Consider the following 19,490-nt stretch of genomic DNA (forward strand, 5'->3'; position numbering starts at 1 on the left):
TACGGTGACTCACCAGAAACTTTGGAGCTTGGTTGGGAAGATTTAATACATCCGCCATACAGTTGGGACATGGCACCAAGCGATTATCATCTTTTTCTTGCATTTCAAAATTTCTTTAATGAGCAGGACTTCTATGAGAGAGGCATTATGAAGTTACCTTTAAAACGGCAACAAATCACTCTCAGTCCGAAGGTTTTGTAAAATTCGTGCTAGAACCGCACGAAAAATACTAAATATGGTACCATTTGTATTTGGCGAACCGGTAGATACTCGAATTGAGGGTCATTGATGGATTGTACAATATATGTACCAAAGGGTTTTGGAAATTCGAATTATAAATATGCGAAAAAGTGCTACATTTGTTAAAATGTTTAAGCACGTGAACGGATAGAGTTAAAAACACCAAAATCCAAATTGGTACAATTTGGATTTGGGCGAACCGATAGAGCTGGAACACTGACATTTTGAAATTCGATTACTGTTGGAGTGTAGGGTTGGTGTATGGATGTAGTTTTGGAAATTCATAATTATAAGTACGAAATGATACTAAATTTGAATTTTGGCTAAATCGATAGAGCTGGAAGCTTATAATTTGAAATTAAGATTACCGTTGGCGTGTAGGGTGAAGCTATTGGCTGGAATCCTGATATTGGGAAATATGACTTCTATTGAATTGGATATATTAATGGTAAGAATTTTTGTCAAATTAAAATATAGAGTTCGAATCCGGAAATGTTGAATTAGCTTTGTGATAAATGCTACAAGAGTATGAGAGGAAACAAATGGTACTAAAATTAGCATTGAGCTAGATTTCTGTTGTGGTCAAAATTGGCGTGTGGTGTTGAGCTATAGAGGTAGTTTTGGAAATACGTACTATAAAGGGGCAAAGGAACTAAATGGTACTAAAATTGTACTTATGGTCAATATTGATGTGTAGGATGATTATCTCTGACATATGCAGTTATTTATTTAGATTTTGTATTTAATGTACGTTAAAATCGATTTGAATTTTTTGAAAATTTGCAAACGACCGACAAATGTACGTACATTATTTTAATGACTTCTAACGTTGCATATAGGGGCCGTTAAAGTATTAAGAAAGCAAATTTATTGCAATCGAAGATATGGAGTGATCAGTTTTGCTGGCGACCTTAATATACATGAATAGATCGCTTCATATCTTGATTTGTAGCTATTAGACAAATTTCGTGATTTCAAAAGTAAACTTACATTAAATACATTTTTCATGATATATGTATATTTAGGGTATAGAACTATGTTCTAAGGGTACTATAGCATTGTGTGGCCAAAGAGTTTGTAATGCCGCGAAATATTGGTTCTAGGCCCACTTTTTGGTATATCGATCGTCATACCTCGACTAGCTGAGTCGATCTAGACATGTGTCGCTGCCCGTCTGTCCATTATAATAACACAATACAGACCAAAGTTATGGACCAATCGTCACGAAATCTTGCATGTAGGACGGGTCCTGGTCAAAGATGATCCATATTGTTTTTGATAATGAACGGGTAATATTTAGGGTATGAAATGCACCAAAAATTTTATTTTTGTCTGGTCGCTCTAGAGAAACACCAGAGAATTCAACGTGGGGAAGGGGATTTAACCAATGAATAAGCAAACTAACTTAGGCGTGGATTTGATAAAGATCAGTTTCTATTTAGGATGTCAAATGGACCCATACTTTGTGTGAAATAATGACAAAATTTGTATTCTGCGAAGTTGATAATATATTAAAGAGGAGTGGTTGAACTTTAAATTGAGACCACGTTTTTGTTGTATGTACTTGGATGTTTGAGTTATAGGTAAATAGTATATGATATTGTTTAGTATTACTATTACCCCACTAGAGGGCGATAATGTCGCACTGATTGATTCAGAATTATATTAGGTTGGGAAAAAATAAATCCATTATTTTTATATGAATTATAGGTCTTTACTCATACATACTTCGGAATGTCCAATTTGGGCCAAATATGTACCGGTTTTTTTATTATTTAAGGTATTTTAAAGATAACTTCATAATACCTCTCTCATAGAAGTCCTGCTCTCTACTTGCAACTACCTCGATTGAGGTGCTTCACCGCTCTTTGACCACGATCGTTTTTGCACAGGGTTATCGTATGTGATCCATTTCTCATCTCCAGTCCCAATCCCTTTAAGAAATGGGTGGTTAATTGGTGTGGCACCCAAACATTGAGCTTGTTTTTGAATCCAGCTTTGTGTAAATGGTCTAAAACAGTCTTATGGTCAATTTTTAGCTCCTAAGCGATGTTACAACTGCTAACATGCCGGTCAACTTCGATAATTTCTCCGATTTTATCGACATTTTCGACGATCGGCCTACCTGTACGAGGTGCACCTTTAACATCAAAAATTCCTGATCGGAAACCAAGATTGCACATAATTGGCTGTTATAGTATCGGAACCATGAACACCATTCACAATATTCAAAGAAAAGAATTTTTCAAAGAAAAATTATAAAATGTACCGAATTTTTTCTTTGTTCACTTCCATTTTAACACCCTGTAACTCACAACTGAATGTACCAAACAAAAAACAGGAAAATAATTTTGATTACTGCAAAATGTCAACCTTCCAACGAGCAAAAATATGAAATTGTTTGATCGATACTTTACAAGAAATCTATTAGTACGAAAAAATAATGGCTTTGTTTTTCCCCAACCTAATAAAACGATGTAGGGTATAACGATGTTCGTCATCTCCCAAACATACAAAATTACTAGACATTACAATAATGACCTATAACAATACAATAAATAATCAGTCATTTACCCCGAAAATGCGTCGTGCTCTCATTCAGACATGGTACGGCCCTGAAGTAAGTATAAGAGAACGGAAATAGACATATCAATATTGAAAAAATAAACAACAAAACAAAAAACAATCTTTACTTTTATACAAATGGAAAAATATATAACAATTTTATTTTATTTTACAACTCAATTTGAGTATATAATCGTTTTTTAAATAGACCACACAGAAATGGTACATAGAAATTACTTATAAGTTACACTTAATCTATTTTTTCAATACTATTATCGATTCTAAAAAACTAATCATGCTTAGCATCTAAATTTCAAATTATAAACGCTGCGATATAAACACACACACACACACTCGTCGTTTGTGATAACGATGATAATTGTGATTTGGAATAATCACATCCAGCCTTTGTTGTCATCGTCGTCGACGTGATCTTCGATTTGCGTTTCAATTCGCTGCTTGATTTCGAAAACAACGTCGGGGTTTGCCTTTGTGTGTTAAGCCGCAATAGACATAACGACTTCGCACGGTCAAAATCATGGGACTCAATTTGCGCGATTTATGATTGGCCTACAGAGACAAGAAAAAGAAAAATGACAATGGACCCTCAACAACAATAACACGAATATGTATAGAATTCCATTACAAAAGAATAATATTGTTTTTGTTGTTATTGTGATTTTGAAATCACCATTCATCACACTCTCACCTTGGACAAGACTCGATGCCGCGATTTAATAAATTCTGTATTGACAGATTTTGTTTGGCCGCAGATCATCAGGGATGTCACCAAGATCAGCATTAATAAGATGGCCCCGAAATGCATTTTTGAAGATTTCTATTTTCGATTTTTGTTTTTGTTTATATTTAGGATAAATATATATTTCGGTGTATGTTTTTTGGTTTTGTAATTGTAACACTACTTAAATACGAATTTTAGCGAGTAAATAAATGAACCATAAAGTTTTACAGTCAGCCCACAACTGATAAGAATTTTTGCCCGAATAATGTTGACTACTGTGGAACGAATGGAGTGGATAGATGGGTGGATGGATGGATGTTTGAGTGGCTGGCTGCCGGACTGACTGGATGGATGAATACATTGGCTTGTTGTTAATGATGATGAGATGGTTGGTGATATGGGAATCATTTTTACATTGAGATGTTTACAAAACAAAAAATAAAAATAATAAAAATAACAACAAAAAATATTTCCATCCATTTAAATAAAAATATGATCTTCTAGAATATACATATATATTTACATACAAACAACAACATCCATTATAATGTATTTTCTTTATCACAACAAAAATTTATGAATGAATGGATATATGAATTGTGATATGGTATGGTGGACAGTTGTTGTTGTTCTGGCTGATAAATCTCTCACTCTCCATCAAATGTGAATTGAACTCACTTAGAGCCTAGATTAAACTAATTGTATGTAAAGTTTACATTCGATCATATCAGGAATAAAACTGCATATATTGCCGATATTCTTAACATCTCTTTCGACGTTTGCCATTGTGTGTATAGCCGCAGGGTGCTGGTCGTTGGGGTGCGTGAAATATTGACATTTGTCGCACATGTCGTATAGACGGTGAATTCTGAAAGGAAATTAGGAATATGATTTTTTTTTTTTTGTTTCCTGGAATATTTATCATACTATAGAACGTAAACTGACCAAAGCTCTATACTATATTCAAACGGGGTCGACCAAATAATTAAGCAGCATATTTTACTTGTCCAGTAGATATTTTTTTATAATCTGGTTCAAAAATTTAGTAAACTGGATCTGACTGTCGCGAATAAATGTTATATGTATGTTTGGCTTAATGAGACCTTTAAAATAGTATCTGAAAGTTTTTATGATCTAACAATTTTACCAATTTTTTTAGTGTACATCGATGCAAGGTTTTCTGACCAAGGATCGGGAAAGAGGGAATAAGAACGATAAAAACATAGGAATAGCGATTTGTTGTCTCCAAAGAAAACCCTATGAATAAAAATTGTGAACCACAGTTTTTAGAATAATTGGATGTACAAATGTGATGAGGTCCATTCTGGGTTAATGTGCAAGCAAGTAAAATTGTGGCATTTGTCATGAGGCGCTACGTAAAGAGATTTATACACAAAAAAAACTTAGTGTATGATTTGTTGGTATATTGAATCATCGGTCCACATTTCTGAAAAAAATCATGAAGTTAAGAACCTAACAGTTAGTGGCAACGATTTAGAGTGTGAATTTGGCCTGACGGGAGGTCGCCTTGTTTCTAAACTGCTTACTTAGACCATAGTAGAGTAGCATATGTTGGCCAACAACACTATCCTTCTACGAATTTCAAAACTGATGTCATTAGTTTTATTTATGGCGGTACCAAGGTATATAAAATCTTTCACTACCTCGAAGCTGTAGTTCTCAAGTTCCACAGTTTGTCAGAGCCTTCAAGATGTCTTGCGCGTTGATACCATCGGCTTAGTCTTCTCGCCATTTACTGCCAGACCCACTTTGACAGATACCATCGGCTTAGTCTTCTCGCCATTTACTGCCAGACCCACTTTGGCAGACTCCTTCTCAATTTGTCCAAATGTGGCTTTTAACGCCCGCAGTGCTCGGCCCATTATGTCGATGTCATCGGCGTATGCGAATAACATGTGTTGTTTGGTGTACAGAGTGTCATTTCTGTTCACATTTTCAGCAGAATGTTAAAAAGGTAACACGACAAACTGTCACCTTATTCGAATCTTCATTCGGCATTGAAGGGCTCCGAGAGGTCCCTTCCGGTTTTAAAGTTAAACACCTCTGATCGCATTGTGCAGTCGAATGCGGTTTTGTAGTCGTCGAATAGGTGTTTTTCGTGGGTCTTTTCCAGGATTTGACGCCGAGTGAAAATCTGGTTAATTGTGGATTTTCCAGGCCTGAAGCCCCCGGTCCAATAATGTCATTGACCATTTGCTTCAGTCATACCCACAGCACACTGGATAGCACATTATATGCGATGCGTCTTATCTCCTTCTTTTGTGTACAGGACACATAACGCTGAGGTTGATTGGGCATGTATTCCTCTAGCCAAATTGTACTAATCCGCTGGTGTATGCTCCTGACCAGCATCTGACACCGGGTTTGAATAGATCGGTAGTTAACCCATCGGCACCTGCTGCTTTATTATTCTTTAGCCGATTGATTGCTATTCTGACCTCATTTTGGCTTGGTGATATACTCTCTATATCGTCATCTCCTATTGGTTCTGATGCATCTTCTTCGCAGCCACTATTTGATACTAGAAGCTTTGCAAATGGCTCATTCCAGATCCTCAACACACTATATGTATCTGACACCAGGTTTCAATCTTCATCTCTACAGGAGGATGTGCCTGGACCAAAGCCTTCGGTTTGGTGTTTTACTCGTTGGTAAAATTTGCGGACTTCGTTCTGACTCCTGCACATCTCGAGTTGCTCTCGCTAATGTTTTTCTTGTTCATTCCTCTTTTTTTCTGAAAAAACGTTTCTCGTCTCTCCTTTCCTCCCGATTATTCCCTTTCACATTACGTGCCCTATAAATTGGAAACTACCCCACATATATTCTCTGAAGGATCACTCTATGCAAATTTTAGTAAATAATATTAAACTGGGTAAAATTTTTTTGATCGATCGAATGGAGCTACAGATATAAAGTTAGTCTGTAAAATTGAGGTAAGTGGATCGATATTGAAATGGAAAATTTGGCTTGAGGTCAACGCAAGGGTGTGTAACCCATCCAAAAATATTCAGAACACGTTATACCAACAGAAAAATAGGTATAACAGGTCTTGATTTTTTAAGATTTTTTTAGAAGTATTATTGGCGCGAATTTTTATACCCTCAGCCTCATGACTAATGCATTGACTTACACATGTCAGTTTTTGTGTCGGTTTGGAAGATGGGAAATATCCACTCCCACAAAAGTTGTCGATAATGCGAACGGAGTATCCAATTTGAACAAACCATATATTTGAATCAAGCCTGTAAAATGATTGAATGTAATACCAAACGGTCCACCCATTCCAGTACCTACTTCCAAAGTGTCAACATTTTCAGAATTTTTAAATCTCCTATAAATCGAACAGATTATAAAATTTCATGATTATGTCGAAGATTGTGTGGTGCGCTCCTTGGTCCGAAGTTGTGATGGAACTTTACTTCTTCGAAAATGTGACCGTCAATCGTATCCAGCTACTAAAGAATAAGACTTAGAGAATATGTGGTTTCAACAAGGCGGTGTCACATAACTCTAGCGAAAATAGCTTCACTGCAGAATACTTTCAACATTTATCACTAATAGAATTCTTCCCGAAAATAAGTAAACCAGCCCACTAATTTTTAACATTTCCGCGTTTGGGCTCGTAGACGTATACTGTATTTTTATATGTAATATTATTAGCACTTTACAATTTTCATATCTGATCGCTAATTATTTCAATTTCACGTAACGCCTTTTTCGATTCCTCCTATATATTATTTTCTATATCTTTGGAAAATATACCTACGCTTTAGATCGACCCATTTGGTACGACGCCAGGCTTTGATTAATTTGAATTACGTTCTATTAATTCGAATCGATGTATTTCCTTACATCGACACTTTGATCTTACCGGCACTATATCGAATTGCTGTGTTAGTATGTCTTGACCAAAACACGCGATTAGCATTGTAAAAAATAATGCAATTATGATTTGTATTGAAAGACTTGTAAAACGCATGCTGTCTGATTAAGAATATGCACGAGACTGATGCGGATTTTAAAATTTCTGTAACATTATTCATCATGGAATATAAAAATAAATATTCATTTTTTTTATTAAATAGTGTATAGAGGTTAATGGATTTTAACCCCTTCGATTTTAAAAAGAGATAAGGCATCGTTGGCGGCATTTTGGTTTTTATTAATTGTTTTCATGTTAAAAAAAGTGTGTATGTGTGTTGACTAATCATCAGAGGTTTTTTCTGTTATGAGATGGAAATAAATACATTTATAATATATATATATATATAAGAGTAAAGACAAAGCATTCCATATAATACGCTGCTCGTTCAATTTAAAGCAACTCAATATTTGTTATTTAATTTTAAATGGTCTATATTGAAACATATTTTAAAAAACTTAGCATTTTTCGACAACTTATATAAACACTTGCTGTATTACATAAAACAAATATGTTTTCTTCTTTTTTGAGGACAAAAAAGATTAATTTTCGGTCCTTTTCAAACACTTGACCCAAAGGAAAGAAAAAAAATATGTCAACCATATCCTAAATGATAATTTACAAAACTGTAAATATTGACAACATCTTTTGATTTTATTGTTAGTCAACTACAGACATTTGTGGGTATGGGCGGTGATGGCGAGTGTAATGCCCCCAAAGAAACATGAATTAATTGATGCATCAACCCTTTTTCGTTTAGAATTTTAAGATTCCCTCTAAAAACACCAAAACAAAGTTCTTTGTAGAACATGGTATACAATGAAATGACATAGAAATTATCATAATAATGAATAAACGTCAATTCTATGTCGCGCACGTAATGGCGCGATTGGGGCGTAAAATTGAAGAGGGTCAAGTGTAAACAAATAAAGTTATTCTCAATTATTTTTAAATATAAAATAAATTGTCTTTAACAGAACTAACATGAACTTCACATTATTTTGGTGTTGGTTCTTTAAAAAGTCCTTGACAAAATATTCTTTAAAAAATCCACGCCTTGTAATGGTCAGTCCTTGAAAAATATTGTTTAAAAAATCCAGGTCTTGGTCGGTCCTTGAAAAAATATTGTTTAAAAAATCCAGGTCTTGGTCGGTCCTTGAAAAAATATTCTTTAAAAAATCCACGCCTTGGTCGGTCCTTGAAAAAATATTCTTTAAAAAATCCACGCCTTGGTCGGTCCTTGAAAAAATATTCTTTAAAAAATCCACGCCTTGGTCGGTCCTTGAAAAAATATTCTTTAAAAAATCCACGCCTTGGTCGGTCCTTGAAAAAATATTCTTTAAAAAATCCACGCCTTGGTCGGTCCTTGAAAAAATATTCTTTAAAAAATCCACGCCTTGGTCGGTCCTTGAAAAAATATTCTTTAAAAAATCCACGCCTTGGTCGGTCCTTGAAAAAATATTCTTTAAAAAATCCACGCCTTGGTCGGTCCTTGAAAAAATATTCTTTAAAAAATCCACGCCTTGGTCGGTCCTTGAAAAAATATTCTTTAAAAAATCCACGCCTTGGTCGGTCCTTGAAAAAATATTCTTTAAAAAATCCACGCCTTGGCCGGTCCTTGAAAAAATATTCTTTAAAAAATCCACGCCTTGGTCGGTCCTTGAAAAAATATTCTTTAAAAAATCCACGCCTTGGTCGGTCCTTGAAAAAATATTCTTTAAAAAATCCACGCCTTGGTCGGTCCTTGAAAAAATATTCTTTAAAAAATCCACGCCTTGGTCGGTCCTTGAAAAAATATTCTTTAAAAAATCCACGCCTTGGTCGGTCCTTGAAAAAATATTCTTTAAAAAATCCACGCCTTGGTCGGTCCTTGAAAAAATATTCTTTAAAAAATCCACGCCTTGGTCGGTCCTTGAAAAAATATTCTTTAAAAAATCCACGCCTTGGTCGGTCCTTGAAAAAATATTCTTTAAAAAATCCACGCCTTGGTCGGTCCTTGAAAAAATATTCTTTAAAAAATCCACGCCTTGGTCGGTCCTTGAAAAAATATTCTTTAAAAAATCCACGCCTTGGTCGGTCCTTGAAAAAATATTCTTTAAAAAATCCACGCCTTGGTCGGTCCTTGAAAAAATATTCTTTAAAAAATCCACGCCTTGGTCGGTCCTTGAAAAAATATTCTTTAAAAAATCCACGCCTTGGTCGGTCCTTGAAAAAATATTCTTTAAAAAATCCACGCCTTGGTCGGTCCTTGAAAAAATATTCTTTAAAAAATCCACGCCTTGGTCGGTCCTTGAAAAAATATTCTTTAAAAAATCCACGCCTTGGTCGGTCCTTGAAAAAATATTCTTTAAAAAATCCACGCCTTGGTCGGTCCTTGAAAAAATATTCTTTAAAAAATCCACGCCTTGGTCGGTCCTTGAAAAAATATTCTTTAAAAAATCCACGCCTTGGTCGGTCCTTGAAAAAATATTCTTTAAAAAATCCACGCCTTGGTCGGTCCTTGAAAAAATATTCTTTAAAAAATCCACGCCTTGGTCGGTCCTTGAAAAAATATTCTTTAAAAAATCCACGCCTTGGTCGGTCCTTGAAAAAAATTCTTTAAAAAATCCACGCCTTGGTCGGTCCTTGAAAAAATATTCTTTAAAAAATCCACGCCTTGGTCGGTCCTTGAAAAAATATTCTTTAAAAAATCCACGCCTTGGTCGGTCCTTGAAAAAATATTCTTTAAAAAATCCACGCCTTGGTCGGTCCTTGAAAAAATATTCTTTAAAAAATCCACGCCTTGGTCGGTCCTTGAAAAAATATTCTTTAAAAAATCCACGCCTTGGTCGGTCCTTGAAAAAATATTCTTTAAAAAATCCACGCCTTGGTCGGTCCTTGAAAAAATATTCTTTAAAAAATCCACGCCTTGGTCGGTCCTTGAAAAAATATTCTTTAAAAAATCCACGCCTTGGTCGGTCCTTGAAAAAATATTCTTTAAAAAATCCACGCCTTGGTCGGTCCTTGAAAAAATATTCTTTAAAAAATCCACGCCTTGGTCGGTCCTTGAAAAAATATTCTTTAAAAAATCCACGCCTTGGTCGGTCCTTGAAAAAATATTCTTTAAAAAATCCACGCCTTGGTCGGTCCTTGAAAAAATATTCTTTAAAAAATCCACGCCTTGGTCGGTCCTTGAAAAAATATTCTTTAAAAAATCCACGCCTTGGTCGGTCCTTGAAAAAATATTCTTTAAAAAATCCACGCCTTGGTCGGTCCTTGAAAAAATATTCTTTAAAAAATCCACGCCTTGGTCGGTCCTTGAAAAAATATTCTTTAAAAAATCCACGCCTTGGTCGGTCCTTGAAAAAATATTCTTTAAAAAATCCACGCCTTGGTCGGTCCTTGAAAAAATATTCTTTAAAAAATCCACGCCTTGGTCGGTCCTTGAAAAAATATTCTTTAAAAAATCCACGCCTTGGTCGGTCCTTGAAAAAATATTCTTTAAAAAATCCACGCCTTGGTCGGTCCTTGAAAAAATATTCTTTAAAAAATCCACGCCTTGGTCGGTCCTTGAAAAAATATTCTTTAAAAAATCCACGCCTTGGTCGGTCCTTGAAAAAATATTCTTTAAAAAATCCACGCCTTGGTCGGTCCTTGAAAAAATATTCTTTAAAAAATCCACGCCTTGGTCGGTCCTTGAAAAAATATTCTTTAAAAAATCCACGCCTTGGTCGGTCCTTGAAAAAATATTCTTTAAAAAATCCACGCCTTGGTCGGTCCTTGAAAAAATATTCTTTAAAAAATCCACGCCTTGTAATGGTCGGTCCTTGAAAAATTTCTCTTAATAAAATATATGCTTATGAAATGTTCTCGTAAATTTGCAGAATATTCCGCTTGCTGATAAGGTGTTTGTATTGTGTGGGGTGACTCATAGTCGGCATCTTCGAACAAATCATTTTTTATATATCCACGGCATTAAAAAAAATCTTACGTATTAAAACCGTATATGACTGCCATGAAGACGTACACTAATTGTCAAATAGATAATTGAAATATAATTTATCATCTCTGCACAAATAAATCCTTAGAAATAATTAATTTACTTACAGGACAATAACATTACTGAGGTTTCATTTCAAAATCTCATAACTTCTCATTATAACGTCGAAATATCACAAAGCAAAATAGTTACAACAAAAAGATTTTATCAACGCTTTTGCCTACTACTACCCACCACTAGCTACAACCACAGCCAACATCAATACAATGTTGTTGTTAATGTCAAGCAGGAATCTCTTCCAAATGCATTTAACTATTTATGGGACTATCATCATCGTCCTCATCGTCGTTGTCTATGTCGTCGTCTCCTTTGCCGCCATCGCCATCAACTCGGTGATTTTCGAAAGATTTAGCTGTGGCTTTTACCATAAAAACGTCTTCAGGATCTATAAATAAAAACGATTCGAGACTCACCGACTTCTACGGTGATGTCGTTGTCAGTTCCAGCTGAAGTGTTTGGTTGTTAACAGTACCGGACATTGGGAGAACCAACTACAGCAACAGCGATTAAAAACAATGCTCGATGGTGGCAAAGATAACAACAATTGAAATATCCTTTACACAGAATTGCCATCTGTACAAACATTTGCAAGACACATACCTTTGTTCCGAACAACCGAACAACAATCCTTGCTTCCTTCCACTGTCCGCCCGCATAAAGTTGACTTTAGACCGACCAACAACAGAGGGACTTAAGAAAATACAAAAACACTGCAATTCACTTAAGTGAAAGAGATGATGACGATGAAGACAATAAGTACCGTGAAACAAAAGCGTCACTTGCTATTATATTGTGAGTTATTTTATTCCACACTTCTTTACTACCTCCCATATTCATTCGACTGGACTGGACGCAGGGTCCAGTTGCATTTTATTACTCAGTGACGACGATGGCGACCATCATCATTGTCATTGTTGTTTCCTGCTGATGTTTCCTTCGGTACATTTTAACAACTTAACATAGACAACAACAACAACAACAAAGTGTTCTTTAGCCTTTCCTTGCCGTTACTCTCTGTATCCTTATGCCGCGTATCCTTTGTTGACCATCATATCCTATCTCCACAACTATCTTCCTTTGTGGCAGACGAGTGAGGTAGTTTGCATTAAGTGTTTACATTGTTAATGTTTTACGATGCTTTGTCCGGGAATTTATTGTATTAACAAATTGTTTTTGAATTAGTTTGCTATTGTTTCTGCTTCTCTCTATCTCTATCAAGTGAAGGAGTTATTATAAATTCATATTAGAGGAGAGAGGGAGCGAGTGATTTCTATTTGTATTTGATGGGAGATGGGTAAAAAAACATTGGTAATACTGTAACACAAAGGAAGTACATAATTGGTGATATTATAATAAGAATTATGATTTAATGCGATCTAAAAATATTTAAGCCTATTTCAAAGGGAAATATTATAATAAGTATGTAGATCACAAGGAAAAAAATAAAAAGGAATGTTTCGCTAATACATACAAAATTCGTAAAGATTTTTATTTATTAGAATGGAGCGAATATTTTTTAAGGGAATATTCGAAGTACTACCCTATTGGAGTGTAGAATTGATATAGATACATAGCGAAGGGTTTTTGAACATTCGAACTAGAAGAATGCGAAAAGTACTAAAATGTTCTAAATTTGGTACAATTTCGTAGCATGTGAATGGATAGATCTAAAAACTTTGGAATGCAAATTAAGGTTGAGAAGTAAGATCGATATAAGGAGATGGGTTTGAAAGCGTGTACTTATGTTTACGAAAAGTACTATATGACACTATATTAGGTACAAAATGGAGCTGGAATCCTGAGATCTGAAATTAACATTACCATCGGAGTGTAGGATTGGGGTACGTAGTAAGATTTGGAAATGTGTACTAAATTGTTTTGTTGTATTTTTTTATGTGTGGTATAATTTAATAAGCAGCTATGTGGAGTATGTGTATATCCTATGCTCGAACGCATTTTTATATATATCAATTAGTAGATTTGGAGCTGTAATAGTATACATTTGAAATTGAGATTACTGTTAGAGTGTAGAATTTAGATATGTAGTAGTTTTGTGAATTCGTACTTATGTGTACTAAATGGTACTAAATTTGGTACAATTGGAATTTCGGTAGAATCGATGGAGCTAAAATTTTAAAATTTAGAGTTAGTGTCTCTGTTGGGGTGTAAAATTGGGATGTGTAGGTAGCAATGGAAATGTGTACTAAATGGTACTGGAATCCTGAAATTTGATATTAAAATTACTGTTGAAGTGTACGATTGGGGTATGGGTGTAGTTCTAGAAGTTTGTACTTATGTAGTACCCATAAGTACTATGGTACTAAATTTTTGGGTGAAATTTTGGGTGTCACTGTTGGGGTCTGGGATTGGAGGAAGTTTTGGAAATGTCAACTAATGTATACTAAATAGAATTAAATTTGGTACAATTTGAATTTAGAGTGATTTAGCTGGAATCCTGACATTTGGCATTAAGATTTGGGTATGTGGGAGATTTTGGAAATTCGTACTTATGATTGTTAAGGTAACTGGTACTATATTCGGATTTGTGTTTTTGGCAATAAGTATGTATTACAAAAGTACAAATTTTATGTTGCGGTCAGAATTGGTGTGTAGTGGCCGACCATACGATACCCTACACAACTACCACGGAACTCAAATTTTCTGCGGATGTTTATTCCGAGACTGGGCAATATTTCGTGATATTTGCACCCTCTTGCCCGATTAGAGGTAAACAGCACCTCTCCCTCACAGGGGTGCTGTTTACCTTGTCCTTCAGGGGTAAATATATACGCTATAGAATACAAATTTTGTAATTTTTCACACAAAAGTCAGGGTCCATTTGACCCGATAAATATTGACCGATCTTTATCAAAACAGGCATGTTTATTCTTTGGTCCGATCCCCTTCTCCATGCAAAATTTCACGATGTTCGGGCCATTATTGCGGCCTCTGGAGCGACTAGAAAAACCGATAAAAATTTAGTATTTGGTCCATTTCATCCCCTAAATATTAACCGATCTTTCCCAAAAACATTGGCCAGAACCCAACCTGCATGCAAAATTTCGTGAAGATTGGTCCATTATTGTGTTTACAAATAATAATGGACAGATAATGGACAAATAATAATGGAGCGACCAAAAAAAACGATAAAAATTTAGTATTTGGTCCATTTCATCCCCTAAATATTAACCGATCTTTCCCAAAAACATTGGCCAGAACCCAACCTACATGCAAAATTTCGTGAACATTGGTCCATTATTGTGTTTACACAGAATAATGGACAGACGGACGGACACACATGTCTAGATCGACTCAGCTAGTCGAGATATGACGATCTGTATACTTAAAGGTGGGTCTAGGACCAATATTTCGCGGCGTTACAAACATTTGGGGCTGCACAAAGCTATAATACCCTGACAACATAGTGTAGGGTATAAAAAATGTAGTTAGGTTCAACTTGATCATTTTTGTAAATGTTAGAGATTTTGAAACTGAAATTTTAATATTTTAAAATAGTGTAAGATTTTTTAAAGAAATATCAGAGAAATTGTACGACTTCATGCAAATTATATACTATATTCAGTACTGTGTGTCAAATTTGCTTTATACATACCGTTGACCGATTGCAGAATGACATATGTATGGATTGATTAAGGTCGGTTTCAGGTTATTGTACGTAAAAGACCAAAATCCTTAGAAAAGGACGATTGTTTGGTTTAAATCGGTATATATATTATTGTCCCTTACAATAAAAATCTTAGTTGCATCTCTAGTAGGGCACGTCCGAGTACTTTCATTACTGGTTACATATGTTATTAATATTAGGTTGGGGAAAAATAAATCCATTATTTATATATGAACCATAGGACTTTATTTAACATGTTTCGGAATGTCCGATTTGGGCCAATTATGCACCGTTTTGTTAGATGATTTGTTGCAATTTTAAAGGTAACTTCATAATGCTTCTCTCATAGAAATCCTGCACTCTATTTGCAAAAAACTCTAGTAGTTCATTTTCACAATCCTCCCTAGATACAAATATATATTTCAATATTTCATAAAACAAATTTTGCCAAACAAAAAAAAGATAATCGCTTGGTGCCAAGCCCGGACTGCGTGCGGATGCATTAAAACTTCCCAATCAAGCTCCCGAAGTTTCTGGCGAGCCACTGTAGATGTGTGTGCGTTGTCCTGGTGGAACGCAATACCTCTCCTATTGGCCAATTTTAGATCCTGTGCGATGTTACGACTGCTAACATGCCGGTCAACTTCCATAATTTCTCCGATTTTATCGACATTTTCGACGACCGGCCTACCTGTGCGAAATTTCTCTTTGTTCACTTTTATTTTTAACACCCCTTCACTCAGAACTGAATGCACCAAACAAACAACAGCAAAATAATCGTGTTTTTTTTTTTTTTTTTTTTTTTGCTGCGAAATGTCACCCTTTCAACGAGCATAAATCTGAAATTGTTTGTTCTATGCATATTCTCAAAAGAAACCATGTGTTTCCTTTTACCTGTTGCACAAAGACATAATACCCAGTACCACAGTGTGGTGAAGGGTATACAAAGAAATAAAAATAATATCCATTCAATTTAATATTATTTTAAGACCTGGTATTCCAATAAGATGTGCTATTTTGCCCTTCAAAGAAAAATCAATTTAAATTCAATGAATACACAGTGAATACAACACATAAGAAATGGAGTTGTATTCACTTGTTCAATGTCAAAGCTTCAAAAATTACACCTGCTGAAATACCCGGTGCTTCAAAACATCACCTCTTGTCAGAAACCTACACATGTATATGTCTTGATCAAATCGAATTATGTCTCAAAATTCTCAAGAATCCTACTAATATAACGAATACTGACGAAAAGTTTATAAAGGTTTTTTTTCAAAATAAATTGTCCACAAAAATATATTCATTCACAAACAATTAGGAATGGATTTCGTTGTAATGATTATAAAAAAAATGGGCTGCTTTAGTTACAAAAACATTTTTAAATATATGCCCAAAACGTGACAATAATTTAGTTTGGTAACGATTATTATGCGATAGATCTATTTATAAATTCGTTGTGTAGGAAGTGGCCTGGTAGAATGAGTGGGTTAACTTTTATTTACAGATGTCAAAAACAACCGATAGCCTTACAAATTGTAAACATCCTGGATGAATTGTTATTTAAATTTATTTTTTAGCATTTTTTTTAAACATTCAATGAAATATATACTTGCCTCTATAACGATGTCATAGAATTATTTTGCAATTACATCGTGTCCCACCTTTGACAATGATGCCCATGGGAGCAACAAACAAGAAATACCTCCTTTCAAAGTAATATTTATTGGCCAAAATTTCAGCATAACTTTTAAATAGAAAACCAAACAATAAAGGTATTTCTCACCATAGAAACAGTGTCGCATTGTTTTTTTATTCTGGGCCAACGCCTTTAACAATAAGTCATTTAAACTCTTTCTTTCTAACATTGTTTTCTTTTCTTGTAACCTCACAAGGCAATTCCTTTTCATTTCTTATTTTCCTTTCGTCTTGATTTTCTGTTACTTAATGAAGTTCTTAATTATTCATAAGTTGATGTTGTTTTGTTTTCATTAAGGGTTGGCTGGACGGACGAACGAATGGATGGATGGATACTACAAGACAACAGAAAAAACAATTTTTAAATTCATCTTGACCATTTGTCTTTAGGTGGTAGTTAAGAGGGAAACTTCTAACGTTTGTTTAGATTTAAATCAGAGGTTAAAAATGAAATATTTCCTTTGTGAAAATGTCAAGACGACATTGCGTAAAGGCAATGACAATACATAGATGTGAGTGTGATAAGAAAGTAGGCTGTGTGATACAATCTTTAAGATAAATCGAAAAATCTTACCATGAAAATAAATTATCGAATTTCATATGCTTCTAGGTGATGGCATAAAAAAGCACTTACTTATGTATCTGGTTTGTGACAGAACATTCGTTTCATAAGTCGAGCCTAAAAAAATTCTAGGCCCATTGGTCTTGTGCACAGCTTTTCCAATTTGAAATACCATGTTGTGATCTTTCTATCGAATTCGTGGCACCATCGGCGCATAGATCTTTCGGAGAAATTTTCTCTCAAACACTCCAAGAACTGCCTCATTTGCCTGCGTAAGTACCCATGCTTCTTATCCATACACCAGCACGGGTAGTATCAGCGTCTTGTAGAGTGTGAAATTGGTCTGTAGGGAGATGGTCTGGTTTCTTAATTTTTTACTTAGACCATAGTAGCATCTGTTCGACAACACTATTCTTCTCCGAATTTCAAATTTTGTTATTACTTTTATTTATGGCGGTACCAAGGTATATGAAATCTTTGACTAACTCGAAGCTGTAGTTCTCAAGTTCCACAGTTGGTCCGAGTCTACTGGACGTCTTGCGCGTTGATACCATCAGCATTGTCTTCTCTTCACTTAGTGCCACACCCACTTTGGCATAATCCTTCTCAAATATTTCAATGGTGGCTCTTACCGCTCGCAATGTTTAACCCATTATATTATCGGCGTAGGCGAGTAATATGTGTTGTTTGGCGTACAGTGTGTCATTTCCGTTCACATTTGTCTCTGAATGACCGTTTCCAGCCGGATCTTAAAGGTCACACAACAAACTGTCACCTTGTCTGAATCCTCATTCGATATTAAAGGGCTTCTTGAGTACGAATTTCCAAAAACATAACCTTGCCACAATGTCCTAATTTTAGCGTAATTGCAGATTTTCGTACACTTAAATTGCACATTTTCAAAAGCACCTATCTGTAGCTTATCTCAACTATATACAACACAAATGCCAATTGTACTATATTTAGTACCAAATTTTCTAAATTACTTCCATTTATTAAAAGTCATATAAATCCTGACGTTTTTCATCAATCTCAGGAAAGATCGCAATATACTTTGATATATTTGGGTAGAATTCCCTTAATGCGCCGTTATGGTAACTACTTCTTTCCATCCAAAACCAATTTTTATTGGTGTGAGTGTTTGCTATTGGCTTAAGTCGTATTTATATCGAAATAATTTGGAAAATACATATGCGAATTGTAGAATAGCAATGTAGTTTCTAAAATAAACAAACAATGGCATGCCAAACTATCCACAATCGAATAAGTGGAGAGACGGAGTTTGTTAGCAAGAGGAACAATTGCCAAACACGCACAGTATGAATGGAATGAATTATGAAAATATTTATTAAAATTTGTTTTCGTGTATAACAAGTTCCAAAGCCGCAAAAACTATTTTTTAAGTGAATTATAACATTTCAAGAGCGCTTCTATCCTAAAGAAGGCGGGTGTAGAGATAAGATGCAATTTCTTTTTAACCTCTCTGGTACCTTAAACCCGGAAAAGGTTTCGTAAAATCTGTTCGTTCATTTCTTACTTTATTGTTTAAATAAATTGCCTAAATAAATCCAAACCGGAAAGGATTGTTGGTTTGAAACTTGGTTTGGTATTTTCCAAATCTTGTTTTCCCGATGTGAATATTTACACACAAAAAAATAAATACAAATTTGGGCACTTTAGGTTTTGGTTTATTTTCCCTTGGAATATTGTCCGATCATCATCTAAACAGCCGTTCTAAGTATATGGCCAGAATACAAATTTTGTCATTTGTCACACAAAAGTCTGGGTCCATTTGACCCGCTAAATATTGGCCAATCTTCATCAAAACTAACATGCTTATCCTATGGCCAGACACTTCTCTCTGTATAAAATTTCGTGGTGTTCGGTTTATAATTGTGGCCTCTAGAACGACCAAAAAACCAACAAAAAAGTATTTGGCCCATTTCATCCCCAAAATATTAACGGATCATTACCAAAACAATAGGGGTCTTCATTGCTAAATATTGACCAATCTTCATCAAAACTGACATGCTTATTCTATGGCCAGACACTTCTCTCTGTATAAAAATTAGTGGC

The 19,490-nt window shown here is 34.9% G+C and overlaps 1 protein-coding gene across 1 annotated transcript in view; it reads left to right on the forward strand.

Annotated features, from left to right (window-relative positions):
* Positions 1–2,776: 2,776 nt before the first annotated feature.
* LOC133332381 (corticotropin-releasing factor-binding protein-like) overlaps positions 2,777–19,490 on the forward strand; it is a 32,997-nt gene continuing 16,283 nt past the window's right edge. The window contains exon 1 of the mRNA XM_061540781.1: positions 2,777–2,860. Within this exon, the coding sequence (XP_061396765.1) occupies positions 2,777–2,860 (84 nt within the window). The remainder of the gene's footprint in view (positions 2,861–19,490) is intronic.

Source organism: Musca vetustissima, unplaced genomic scaffold, assembly GCF_032173495.1.
Source record: "Musca vetustissima isolate MV318-11 ecotype Yass unplaced genomic scaffold, APGP_CSIRO_Mvet_v1 utg166809, whole genome shotgun sequence".
NCBI classification, from domain to species: domain Eukaryota; kingdom Metazoa; phylum Arthropoda; class Insecta; order Diptera; family Muscidae; genus Musca; species Musca vetustissima.